The sequence below is a fragment of the Stegostoma tigrinum genome, chromosome 3, assembly GCF_030684315.1.
Source record: "Stegostoma tigrinum isolate sSteTig4 chromosome 3, sSteTig4.hap1, whole genome shotgun sequence".
NCBI classification, from domain to species: Eukaryota; Metazoa; Chordata; class Chondrichthyes; order Orectolobiformes; family Stegostomatidae; genus Stegostoma; species Stegostoma tigrinum.
In genome coordinates this window covers 78,662,676-78,676,915 of record NC_081356.1, presented here as the reverse complement: position 1 = coordinate 78,676,915, position 14,240 = coordinate 78,662,676, and the positions used below count along the sequence as shown (strand labels likewise).

General features: G+C 44.6%; 1 protein-coding gene across 3 annotated transcripts in view; it reads left to right on the top strand.

The window, feature by feature from the left end:
- ythdc2 (YTH domain containing 2) overlaps positions 1-14,240 on the top strand; it is a 183,070-nt gene that overhangs the window by 96,519 nt on the left and 72,311 nt on the right. For all 3 annotated transcript variants that reach the window (XM_048527079.2, XM_048527075.2, XM_059644689.1), the window contains exon 22: positions 13,488-13,614. In XM_048527079.2, the coding sequence (XP_048383036.1) occupies positions 13,488-13,614 (127 nt within the window). The remainder of the gene's footprint in view (positions 1-13,487; positions 13,615-14,240) is intronic.

The following is a 14,240-nucleotide window of genomic DNA, read 5'->3' as shown; positions in this document are numbered from 1 at the left end:
AAACAGACTGTGCACTCCACTCATCTGTTTCTCAACATTTTCTTGCCTCAATATCCCTTTGCAATAACCTTAAAAGGTTTCATCTTTGGTACCTCACAGCTTTATGCTTCTGGCCATCTCCTACTGATAATATCTATGCTTCTTAAGGCTGATCCCTGACATTTGCTGCTTGAAGATCTCTACTTTTCACTGTCTTTCCACTCTTTATCTTTTCCTCTCACTGTCCCTGCTGTTTTTGCACTTGCAGCCCTTTTCGCACTTTTTTTTCTTTCCTCTGCAGCCTTTTACTCTGTTCCCATCTTTTCTCTGTTGTGGTCTGTTACCTCACTCCATTTTGAAGATGTACCATGAAGTCTTTTACATGTTGGCATTTAAGTTGCTGATACCTGTAGATGTTGCATAAACTTGGGGCGACGCGGTGGCTCAGTGGTTAATACTGCTGCCTCACAGCACTGGGGATCTGGGTTTGAGTCCGTCCTCGGACAACTGTCTGTGTGGAGTTTGCGCGTTCTCCCCGTGCCTGAGTGGGTTTTCTCCAGGTGCTCCGGTTTCCCCCCGCAGTTCAAAGATAGATCCACAAGTAGGTGGATTGACTATGCTAAATTGCCCGTAGTGTCTCGGATAGGAAGTGTAGGGGGTGGGTATGGGTGAGATGCTCCTCAGAGGGTCATTGTGGACTTGATGGGCCATTGTGGACTTGATGGGCTGACTGGCCTGCTTCTACAATGTGGGGTTCTATGATTCTGAAATGTAGGCTGTACCTATGGAGCATTCAGTCCAAATTTATCCATTTTGCCCTGATTCTCAAGTGATGTATACTCTTACTAATGCCAAACTAATATTAATGTTTGAATTTCAGTACTGTACGTTAATAATTTGCGAACTATGGTCAGGAATTTCACCTTTGAGTTGGAAAGTGAGGGCCAGGCCATTTTCTGATGCCACAGTTCAGATGTTAGATCATTCACCTGAATTTTTCGCTTCTAGCGTTGGTGCTGGCTGGAGTCATGGCCACTGTCTCCCACTGGGAGAGGAGGGGTGGGTACATGCTGTGTCTGGTAGAATAGAAGGCTCCTCTCTGTTCATTGGGATAGTGATTGTTAGGTCTCCTAGCTGTCACCCATCTTCCATGCCTCCTTTGCATCCTTATGTAGCAAATTTACGATCCATGTCATAACACTAGAATATTTTTCCAGCTGTTTAAAAAGAATACTCTTTAGAAGTTCACAAACCTGTCAAGCAAACACATCATTGAAACTCACCTTAGACACCACATTTGGCATCTAACTTGCCAACCCCTAAGAACACTCATGGCAGGACTCTGATCCATTTACTACTTCACTTCAGTGCTGCACCTCAAGCTGCACTGCCAATTACACTGTAATGTTGCAGCAAAGGCACTTTGTGCTCAGAACAGAAGGTGTGTAAATGATCTGGTTTAACATTGATCAGCAGCCAGGAAATGAATTGATCAGTGATGAGGGAACTAAAATACTGTGGGGACTAAAGGCAATGGCTTTACCTTGCGTATTATTTAATTTGAGAAAGTTTTACCTTATCCAGTGCAGCAATTTGAACTCAGTGTGATATATCAGAGACAGAGGTGATGAGCGATAGAGATATAAGTGAAATTAGCTTTGTGTGGAATCTGAGGTATTTTTCAAAGAGAAATGGAATTTGACATGTTTTTCCAAGTGAAATGGAATGAACGTTGTTGGTTTTATATTTCAAAGCTAAATATGGCAGCAGGTAGGAACACCAGTAAAACCCCGTTTAAAAGCTACCACCCTTAGTTTCCTAGTCATTGATGCCATCCGTCTTCCTGACCATACAATGAAACACAATTTGTGTACAAACAACATTGGGCTTTTGAGAGTGAAGATAAAGGGATCTTTTTCAAGTGACAGGTGGGGTCAGTGTTGGGAATACACCAATTCATGTTATGTATTAACAATCTGGATGAAGGGACTGTGGGCATTGTTTCTACGTTTGCAGAAAATACAAAGATGGGTGGAGGGATAGGTAATGAGGAAATGAGCTGCAAAAAGACTTGGACAGACGGAGAGTTGGCTAAGAAATCACAGATGGAAAACAGTGTTGAAAAGTGTGAGGTTATCTACTTTGGTAAGAAGAATAGAGGTGTAGACTATTTTCTAAATGGGAAAAGTTGTGGAAATCTGAAGCACAGGAAGCCCTGGTTCAGGATTCTCTCAAGGTTAACATGCAGGTTAATTTGGCAGTTAGGAAGACGGGCTGAAGCAGAGGGCGAGAAACTGAGACGCTGAAACAGATGTGCAGGAACAGAGTGCAAGCATTCATTTCAAGAGGGCTATACAATGAGCCAGTGTGTTCTACTGATGGTCTATAAGGCTCTGGTCGGACAGCATCTGGAATATTGTGAGCAGCTTCTGGGCCCCTAAGAAAAGATGTCCTGGTAATGGAGGGGGTCCAAAGGAGATTTACAAGAATAATCCTGGAAATGAAGGACTTCTCACGTTAATTGAGGACTCAATAACGTTTAGAAGAATGAGGGAGATCTGACTGAAACTTGCGGAATACTGAGAGGTGTGGACAGAGTGGCCATGGAGATGATGTCTCTGCTCATAGGAGGGATAAGGACCCAAGGGCACAACTTCAGTGTGAAGCGATTACCTTTTAGAATTGAGATAAGGAGGAATTTCTTCAGTCGGAGGGTGGTCAGTCTATGGAATTCTATTGTCGAAGAAGGCTGTGCAGGTCACGTCATTGAGTGTATTTAAGACAGTGATAGGTTCTTGATTTGTAAGGAAATTAAGGGTTACAGGAAGAAGGCAAGAGAATGGGGTTGAAAAAGATATCAGCCATGGTCAAATGGTGGAGCAGACCTGATGATCCAAATGACCTAACTCTGCTGCTGTATCTTATGGTCTTTTTATCAGTAAATGGTGGATGGTTTCATCAGCAGTGCTGTCAAACAGCACTTGCTTAACAATAACTTGCTTGCTGGTGCCCAGTTTAGGTTCTGCCAGGGCCATTCACTCCTGACACCATTACAGCCTTGGTTCAGACACAGACAGAAGAGCTAAATTCAAGAGGGGTGGAGGGAATAACAGACCTTGACATCAAGGCTGCATTTGACCAAACGTGGCATCCCGATACCCGAGCAAAACTGAAATCAACCACTTTCCAATGATTGGGGTCATGCCTGGCACACAGGAAGGTGGTTGTGCTTGTTGAAGGTCAGTCATCTCTATGGGAGTTTCTCCAGGTAGTGTCCTAGGCGCAATTAACTCCAGTTGCTTCTTCAATTACCTTGCCTCCATCATAAGGTCAGAGATGAAGATGATCACTAATGTTCAGCACCATTCAAACTCCTCAAATGCTGGAGTAGCCCATGTTCAAATGCAACAAGACCTGGACAATATCCAATCTTAGACTGACAATTGGTAAGTAACATTTATGCCACACAAATGCCAGGCAATGACCATCTCTAATAAGAGACAATCTGATTACCACCCCTTGACATTCAAGGATGTTACCATCGCTGAACCCCTGACTAGCAACTTGCAGCTCAACTGGACTTGTCATACAAATACATTGGTTACAGTGGTAGGTTAGAGGCTGGGAATACTGCTGTTTTGCCAACTATTATGAAGACACTTCAGTATTGCTTAGCAGAGTTATGTTTTAAAGGATTATGAAAAAGAGAATTTAGTTGAAGTTTTTGTTGACATGCCTGAATAGTTTCTTTAAGAGAGGTCATTGAAACAAGGCTTCCTTGGAATTAGTTCCCGTACCCCTGCCAAGTTTTTAAGCCCTTCTCAATAACATTGGCAAATCACTCCACAAGGAAAAAGATTGTGCTGAAAGAAGGCCTGAATCAATCAAAGCTGTGCAGGATGCCATCTCTCCCAATCTAAAGCCCTCCTTGCTGCATCAAGTTTCTAACCAAGCACTTGAATGTTTTATTTTTCATTAGCATGACCAATCTAAGTGGAACTGGTGCACTTGATAACCACTTTTGTGCCTTCAGAGATGGCGTGTTTGGCTAGTTCGCCCGGCACCATAAGGTGGATGAATCTCCGAATTTCCCTGGCTGGTGTGATCTGGGGCTTGTAATAAATCAGGTACGAAATCTCAGAGGCAGTGCACTCAGATGTTGACTATGAAGGAGTTCATGACATTTATGACCTTGGATGAAATGCTGGTGGAAGCATGGACCGGCATCATCACCCGGTGCACGAAGGTTGAATAGCTTTGTTTCTCAGTCTTCCTTTACTTCTTGGGAGGTTGCTTGGTGACTTTGTTAAGCGACTGTTTTGATGCCTTTTTGGATGTGACACTCTTTGCTGGAGCTACTGACTTATACTTTCAATCACAACAAACTGAAATTATATTCTGTCGAAAGAGATGTGTTTCAAATATTGACTTAGATAATCATGTGGACTGTATGAAGGAAACTTTGCTGAGGAAAATGGTGGTTACAATGGCAACAATGTTGCGTCCACAAGGAGCAGCGAGCTTGGATAGAATATTACAATGTGGAGAACCTGCAGAGATAAGTCACGTGGTTCAGTTTGAGAGTGGTGTAAGACTGTTTGCATTTTTGACCTCAGTTAAAGAGAATTTGGCTGGCTTCGGACATAGCAGCCCATTGCTGTCTCCCTGTTTCTTTGGTACTCCTGTCAACAAAGTATGAGCTGAAAACCCACCAAATATCATTTTTTTACCACATGGGGACATCCTTGGAATCAACCTCACTTTTGAAGCAAAGAGAATTTAGCAAAATGCAGCTGTCCAGGAAGTCAAACCAGAGCATCATTTGGCACAATTATCCCCCCACTGCCATGCATTTAGCTATTACTCAGCCAAAGTATTTCAAAGCTAACACAGTGCAGAAGTTTCATGTTTTGCTTTTCCTCAGAATTGTGTATGTATGTTAGTTTTTATATGTGTTTAATACAATTGTCAATGGTCAAATCTTTTAGCAGTTTTTTGTCCTTATTGCTTAACCTGATGTGTCTGAGACTCATGATTGGCCATATCACCAGCCTTTTTAAATTTAAATAGACAAACAGGAGGCTGTTCAGGCCAGACAGCATCTGGACGAAAGGAGCAATCAACATTTCAGGTATTACCCTCCTTCAGGACTGGATGTGAGGTTAGGGGGAAGAGGTAGAGGCGGAATAGTGGTGATATGCAGGCACTGGTGGTAGATATGACCTGGTTGGTGAATGGGAGGGATGAATCCAGCTCTTCGCTGGTTAAGTTTAAATTCTAAATAAAAACAAAAGAACCTGAAGTCTGCCCAGCCTGTGGAGAAAGAAAGAGTTGACATTTCTAGTCTTGTATGATTTTTCTTCAGAAGTTTAATTTGTTTTTATTTAAAGTTTGTTGGGACTAGATAATGAGAAGGTATGCCCTGCAAATGTCGGTTGCAACACCTATGCCTATATTCACTTGCATGTAATAGCAGGAGTAATCTGAAGAGAACTACTTTTGAGGCCTGGCTTGCTAAGTTGCTACCTAATTTCTCTAGTTCTGACTGCAGGACCACATTATTCTTTCTGCCTATGTTGGTACCAACGTGGACTGTGACTGTTGGCTATTCATCCATCATCTTCAGGGTATTCAGTGGCTACTGACAAAATACAAGATGATGTGTGCCTTCCTGATTCTGGGGGAGTCAGTGCAGTCACTGAAAGACTGCAGAAGCACCGGTTTAGAAAACTATTGAATATCTTGTTGCCGTTATTGCTGTTGTTCTTTCGCCTGTCATTTGTACAGTTGTGCTGAGCACGGTGCCATGGACTTGTATGTGGCTGCAGTTTCCAGATGAACTATCAACTTCATCACAGACCGGAGAGTGATATGTACTGTGGGCATTCCTGCTTCAAGCATTTCATAGCATTGCTATCTACAATGCATTTATCCCTTTGGATTGGCTGTAACTCATGGCCCCTTCTGTACATATAATTATTAAGGACATGGAAAACATCCTGGATTCCCACATAGCACATACACGTGTCCAAGGTTAGAAATACCCTCCAGATCCCTTATGTATTTGAGAATATACCTTATCATTTTTTAAAAAAATAAAGACTAGCAGCTAACCACTTCCCTTCAGTCAACATTACAGTAAGAAGCAAACTGGACCTTTTACGGAACCCTTGGTAAGTTGAAAATTTCAAGTTTTTAGCTCCATATACAAGCTCCTTAACTTTAGAGGAAAGGCAACTCCAATGCTCACCAATCAGTCAACTCGTGGTCTTCTTGTGATTCCGCGCTGCGTTTTTTTCATACTCTAACTTGTTCAAAACTTGAGCAACACTGATCTAGCTGGCAAGTTTCTCCCTCGGGTAGGTGATGGGCTCTGAGCCTGATCCTCAATTTATCCTCTCCCTCGTGCTCCCTGTTCATTACAAGTCAGCTGTGGAAACTGAATTAAAAATGCCTTCATAACATTGCCTTTGTCCAGCTTTGCTTTTTTTATTCATTCATGGGATGATGGTGTCGCTGGTTAGGCTAGCATTTATTGCCCATTCCTAATTGTCCAGGGGACAGTTAAGACTTAACCACACTGCAGTTGGTCTGGATTCACAAGTAGGCCAGACCAGGTAAGGATGGCAGTTTCCTTCCTTAAAGGATATGAGTGAACCAGGTGGATTTTCCTGACAATTGGCACTGGCCTAGTGGTCAACATTAGACTTCAAATTCCACTGTCTGCGTGGAGGGATTTGAACAAAGGTCCTCAGAACATTACCTGTGAATCTGGATTAATAGTCCAGCATTAATACCACTAGGGCGTCACCTTCCTTTTGGAACTGATTTTTGCTGCTGTGATGTTGGTATTAACTTTGTGGGAATCACCTGAATCTGCAGCTCTGAAAGGTTTCCTGCGTTGGTGGTAAGAACAGAAAGCCAGAATGTTATTTGAGTAGAAAAAGACTGCAGGTCATAAGGAAAATTGAATAATTTTTATTGGAATAGAGATGGAGTATAAAATGGGGAAGACTTATTACAACCATTTAGGATGTTGGTGAAGCTAAATATAGTGTGCTGCAGGGTACCATAGTTGTTAGCACTGCAGCCTCACCGCGCTCGAGACTTGGGTTCAGTTCTAACCTTGGGTGACTTTCGATGTGCAGTTGCACATTCTCCATGTGTCTGTGTGGGTTTCTGTCATATGCTCCGGTTTCCTCCCACAGTCCAAAGATGTGCAGGTTAGGTGAATTGGCCATAGTAAATGCAGGAATACAGGGTTAAGGCACATGGGATGCTCAGTGAATGCTCGGTGCAGGCTTGTTGAGCCGAATGGCCTCTACCTGCATTGTAAGGATTCCGTGATACTACTTGGTTTTGGTCACCTTATTTAAGAAGGAGACCATTCAAAACAGTTCACTAAATTGATTCTTGTGCTCAAAGAGCTCACTTATGAGGAGATGTTGACAACATATTCGATGGAATTTATAAGGAGGAGAATTGAAACCAGTTTTTAAGTGCTTTAAAACATGGATGTTATTTCCCTTCATGGGGGAATACCACGCTAGGGGTCTCCCATTTAAAACTGAAATGAGAAGAATATTTCCTTTCAGATGGTCATCAATTTTTAGTATTCGAATTCCGATAATGAATGTATTCAAGGCTGAGATATTTTTCTGTATCTTTGCTTGTGTACGGAAATAGTAGAAGAACTGTTTTCAAAACCAAGGCTTGTTAAAGGACTTCACCAGTTTCAAAATCTCCCCTTCCCCTACTGCATCCCTAAACCAGCCCAGTTCATCCCCTCCCCCCACTGCACCACACAACCAGCCCAGCTCTTCCCCCCCACCCACTGCATCCCAAAACCAGTCCAACCTGTCTCTGCCTCCCTAACCGGGTCTTCCTCTCACCCATCCCTTCCTCCCACCCCAAGCCGCACCCCCAGCTACCTACTAACCTCATCCCACCTCCTTGACCTGTCCGTCTTCCCTGGACTGACCTATCCCCTCCCTACCTCCCCACCTACACCCTCTCCACCTATCTTCTTTACTCTCCATCTTCGGTCCGCCTCCCCCTCTCTCCCTATTTATTCCAGTTCCCTCCCCCCATCCCCCTCTCTGATGAAGGGTCTAGGCCCGAAACGTCAGCTTTTGTGCTCCTGAAATGCTGCTTGGCCTGCTGTGTTCATCCAGCCTCACATTTTATTATCTTGTTAAAGGAGTGCTGCACTCTTCAAAAGCGAGTAAACAGACCCTCATTTGTGAGTACTGTTTACACAGCTGCTTTTTCAAGCAATTATGGAAGTTTAGTTTGCAGACAAGCTGAAACTAAGGGGTATATAAGTGGCTGGCAACAGAAAATTGGTTTAGTCTGTGAACTAATGACTAGTTGTTAATGACAAAGGCCTTTTGCCTGTCAAAAAGTAAGTGATTGGCTCCCAGGCAGTTGAACAGCTTTGAGGTGTGAATGCTTTGGCAAAGGCAATCAGCTCTTCGAAAGACAGAAACTGTCTCTTTAATCTGCTTTAAGCAGTAGTCAAACCTGAAGATCATCAGTTTATTTTCATTTTCCAGTTGCTTTATTCTGTGATCTTTAGTTGATAAGTCAAAGTCCTTGAAAGGTAGGAATCAGTCTTTGTGTGTCTCCTGTAAACAAGTGAAAGTATCTGGAGAAAGACAATAGAAAATCAAATCTGATCAGCAGAAAATTTTGTGGCCAGGGTCCTTTGAACTGCCTTCCTTTTCCCATAAAACCCACTGTCTCTTTTGGTATGTGTGTGCAGCAGGCGGGATTAGAGTTTTAACTAGAAGACTTACATGCTATCAATTCATAATTGTTTAAAAGTGTCTAGAGTCTATTTATAACACATAAATTCTCAAGTACAGAAATCTGGTCTGTATTTTCCATCAAGCTGAGTTTGAAAATCTGGTAAATTGGGGAAGTTTGCAATGACTCGTGGAATAACAGGACTTGACTTCCAATGTAATACTCCACTGAGATGTAACAACAGGTTTTTTGATCTGCAAGGGAGTTGAGGGTTATGCAGAGGCAGGGAGTTGAGGGTTATGCAGAGGGAGACATCTTACTGAAAATGGCAGGACAGGCTTGAGAACCCAAATTATCTACAATATCTCTTGTTTCTTATGAATGTCAGGTTATTTTAAAGAGATTTTGAAAGGAAACAGCATTAGTTTGGGTCTAAATTCACCATCTTGAGATATGCTCAAGTAAAGGCAACATCTTTCTTTCATTTGGGCACATTGATCCAGTTGGATTTCTACCACAGTCCAGGTTCTCCATTAGAAATCGGACAACACCAGTCACTCAGGTTTATTTGAAATCACAAGCTTTATGAACATTGGCCCTTTGTCAGGTGAAGTGAGAGAGAAGCACACAGGCGCAGAATTTATAGGCAGAAAGTTCAATGGCCAGAGAGATCAAAAGATCATAAAGTGAAATGTTGACAGGCCAATTAATAGGTCTGTGCAGGTGATCAAGAGTATCAGATAGTGTGAGTGAAGTGTCAACAGCTGAATAACAAGTGAAAGGATAACTATAATCCAATTAAATGAAGCAGAGCGATAATTACAAAAATTAAGGTGGTGCTGGAGACAAATCAAGTGACTGGAATAATATGATAGGTATAAGAGTCATATGTTGAGGGTCTAACCAGATTAATAAGTAATTCAAAACTGTAGAAACTAATTAAGGTGGAGAGATCATAAGAATTTATCAAGGTCATGGTGTCAAATCAGGACAAAGATTTTACAGGCAGTGTTAGAACAGTGTGGTGGGGTCACGCACAGCATGACATGATCCCAAGATCATGGTTGATGCAGTCTTCATGGGTACAGAACTTGGCTATCAGTTTCTGTTAGCTGCTTATGCATTGTTGTGTATCTCAAAGGCTGCCTTGGAGGATGCTTACCTGAAAATTGGAGGCTGAATGTCCTTGACCGTTGAAGTGTTCCCTGACAGGGAGGGGACACTCCTGTCTGGTGATGTTGACACGGTGACCATTCATCCATTGCCGTGGTGTCTGCATGGTCTTGTCAATATACCATGCCTTGGGGCATACTGGCCTGCAGATAGACAACATTGGCCGAGTCACATGAACATCTGCTGTGTATGTGGTGGCTGGTGTTCACAAATGTGATGGAAGTTTCCATGTCGCTGATGTGAAATGTTGTGGCAGGGTTGTGCGGTGTTGTGTTCAATGCTGGCCTGAAGGCTGGGTAGTTTGCTGCAAACAATGACATGCTATATTGACGAGACTATGTGGATACCATGACAACAGCTCACTGGACACTGCAAACAAACTCCAGACAGGAATGTTCCCTCCCAGCCATGGAACAGCTCAGTGGTCAAGGACTTTCAGCTTCCAATCTTTGGGTAAGTGTCCTCCAAGGCGGCCTTCTCAATGCACAACAGCGTAGAATTGCCGAGCTGAAACTGATAGCCTCAACTGTGATCTTGGGTTCATGTTTCACTACATATAACTCCACCACATTTCTGTATCTAAAATATTCCTTACAGTCCTGTTTTGACACCATTACCTGGATAAATTCTAGTGATCCCTCTACCTTAATTAGTTTGTACAGTTTTAGATTACTTGTTATTCTAGTTAGACTCCCAATCTGTGACTTTTAAACCTGTCATGTTATTCCAGTCATTTGGTTTGTCTCCAGAACCACCTTATATTTAACTTGTTTTAATTGTCTTTCTACCTCATTTCATCAGATTATTGGTCACCCATTGGATTGTTATTCAGGCCATTTGACACCCTCGATCACCTGCCAAGACCTACAATTCGGCCTGTTGACACTCCACTTTGTATGATCTTTCATTCTGTCTGCCCGTTTGATCTCTTTGCCTATAAATTCAGTGCTTCTCTCTCACTTCATCCAATGAAGGGGCAACACTCTGAAAGTTTGTGGATTTCCTATAAACCTGTTGGACTGTAAGATAACAAAGTGTGGAGCTGGATGAACACAGCAGGCCAAGCACCATCTCAGGACCACAGCAGCTGATGTTTCGGGCCTAGACCCTTCATCAGAGAGGGGGTTGGGGAGAGGGAACTGGAATAAATAGGGAGGCGGGGGAGGCGGACCGAAGATGGAGAGAAAAGAAGATAGGTAGAGAGGAGAGTATAGGTGAGGAGGTAGGGAGGGGATAGGTCAGTCCAGGGAAGATGGACAGGTCAAGGAGGCGGGATGAGGTGGTAGGTAGGAAATGGAGGTGCGGCTTGAGGTGGGAGGAAGGACAGGTTAGGGAGGCAGAGAGAGGCTGGGCTGGTTTTGTGATGCAGTGGGGGGAGGGGACGAGCTGGGTTGGTTTTGGGATGCAGTGGGGGAAGGGGAGATTTTGAAGATTGTGAAGTCCACATTGATACCATTGGGCTGCAGGGTTCCCAAGCGGAATACGAGTTGCTGTTCTTGCAACCTTCGGGTGGCATCATTGTGGCGCTGCAGGAGGCCCAGGATGGACATGTCGTCTAAGGAACGGGAACGGGAGGGGCAGTTAAAATGGTTCGCGACTGGGAGGTGCAGTTGTTTGTTGCGAACCGAGCAGAGGTGTTCTGCAAAGCGGCCGCCAAGCCTCCGCTTGGTTTCCCCAATGTAGAGGAAGCCACACCCGGTACAATGGATACAATATACCACATTGGCAGGAGTGCAGGTGAGCATCTGCTTGATGTGGAAGGTAATTTTGGGGCCTGGGATAGGGGTGAGGGAGGAGGTGTGGGGGCAAGTGTAGCACTTCCTGAGGTTGCAGGGGAAGGTGCCAGGTGTGGTGGGGTTGGAGGGGAGTGTGGAGCGGACAAGGGAGTCGTGGAGAGAGTGGTCTCTCCGGAAGGCAGACAAGGGTGAGGATGGAAAAATGTCTTGGGTGGTGGGGTCGGATTGTAGATGGTGGAAGTGTCGGAGGATGATACGTTGTATCCGCAGGTTGGTGGGGTGGTATGTGAGAACGAGGGGGATCCTCTGGGGGCGGTTGTGGCGGGTGCGGGGTGTGAGGGATGTGTTGCGGGAAATGCGGGAAATGCGGGAGACGCGGTCAAGGGCGTTCTCGACCACTGCGGGGGGAAAGTTGCGGTCCTTGAAGAACTTGGACATCTGGGATGTGCGGGAGTGGAATGCCTCATTCTGGGAGCAGATGCGGCGGAGACAGAGGAATTGGGAAGAGGGTATGGAATTATTGCAGGAGGGTGGGTGGGAGGAGGTGTATTCTAGATAGCTGTGGGAGTCAGTGGGCTTGAAGTGGACATCAGTTTCTAGCTGGTTACCTGAGATGGAGACTGAGAGGTCCAGGAAGGTGAGGGATCTGTTGGAGATGGCCCAGGTGAACTTGAGGCTGGGGTGGAAGGTGTTGGTGAAGTGGATGAACTGTTCGAGCTCCTCTTGGGAGCAAGAGGTGGCGCCGATACAGTCATCAATGTAACGGAGGAAGACGTGGGGTTTAGGTCCGGTGTAGGTGCAGAAGAGGGACTGTTCCACGTAACCTACAAAGAGGCAGGCATAGCTTGGGCCCATGCGGCTGCCCGTGGCCACCCCCTTTGTCTGTAGGAAGTGGGAGGAATCGAAAGAGAAGTTGTTGAGGGTGAGGATGAGTTCTCTCACCCACTCCAACCTCTTCCCCTGCAGAACATTTAACCGGGAACCTAACCCTCCCTCCACTGACCCCTTCACCCATCTCCAACACAAGTCCTCTTCCTGGACACCACCCCCAGGCCTCATCTTCACCTCCAACTGCCGTCGAGACATCAACCGCCTCAACCTCTCCACCCCTCTCACCCACTCCAACCTCTCCCCTGCGGAACAGGCAGCCCTCCGCTCCAACCCCAACCTCACCATCAAACCTGCAGACAAGGGTGGCGCAGTGGTAGTATGGCGCACTGACCTCTACATCACCGAGGCCGGAGGCCAAACGCCAACTCTTCGACACCACCTCCTACTGCCCCCTTGATCATGACCCGACCCCAGAGCACCAAACCATCATCTCCAACACCATCCATGACCGTATCACCTCAGGGGACCTCCCACCCACAGCCTCCAACCTCATTGTTCCCCAACTCCGCACGGCCCATTTCTATCTCCTTGCCAAAATCCGCAAACCTGCCTGCCCTGGTCGACTCATTGTCTCAGCCTGTTCCTGCCCCACCGAACTCATCTCCACCTATCTGGACTCCATTTTCTCCCCTTTGGTCCAGGAACTGCTTACCTACGTAAGCACCTCCACCTCCTCCAGGACTTCCAAATCCCTGGCCCCGAACACCTCATTTTCACCATGGATGTCCAGTCCCTATACACCTGTATTCCTCATGCAGATGGCCTCAAGGCCCTCCGCTTCTTCCTGTCCTGCAGGCCCAACCAATCCCCCTCCACCGACACCCTCATTTGCCTAGCTGAACTTGTCCTCACTCTCAAAAACTGGAGGAGAATTGTCCAGCAGAATCTAGACAGGTTGATATGTTTAATTTGTAATTTTAGACATTTTCTTTACTTAATACTACTTTATTTTTTTTTCAGGCTTGGCAAAAAGCTCGCAGCGATGGTTGGGAGAGAGCATTCTGTGAAAAAAACTTCCTTTCTCAAGCTACAATGGAAATCATTATTGGCATGAGAACCCAATTATTGGGACAACTCAGGGCATCAGGTAAATAGAGATGAACATCAGGTAAACAAATTTATTATCTGGAGTCTGCACCCAACCAATCAAAAAGGATATACAATTCTACCTTCAAAATGTAACCATACTTCTCAATCGCTTATTGGGAGATGAATTTTATCTCGATTCTTGTTAATGTTTTGGCTTGCTCTGCTTTCATTTCCAAAATATGTTTCTTTGATCTCAAAAAAAAACTCAAGGCAAATCAAAACCCCTGATGAGGAGGAAATTGAAATAGAGAAGGAGATATAGGGTTAATAATAACCGAAAGAACTGCAGAAGTTGAAAATCAAACAAACACAAATTGTTGGAGAAGCTTATCAGATCTGGCAGCATCTGTGGAGAGAAATCAGAGTTAATGTTTCAGGTCCAGTGAGTCTGTCTTAGAATGTTCGTCGATGTTTTATTGCAAGTAATAGTTCCCTTGCAATCTGTAAATATCTGTATTTAAAATTACACTGCTGTTCTTTAAAATCTGACACACACACAAAGTATTTTAAAAAATATATATGAACTGCATATGAATATAGGATCTAGAGAATGCCGTTTGATTCCTTGAGCCTGCACTGCTATTCACTGAGATCGTGGCTGATCATCGACCTCAACACCTTAAT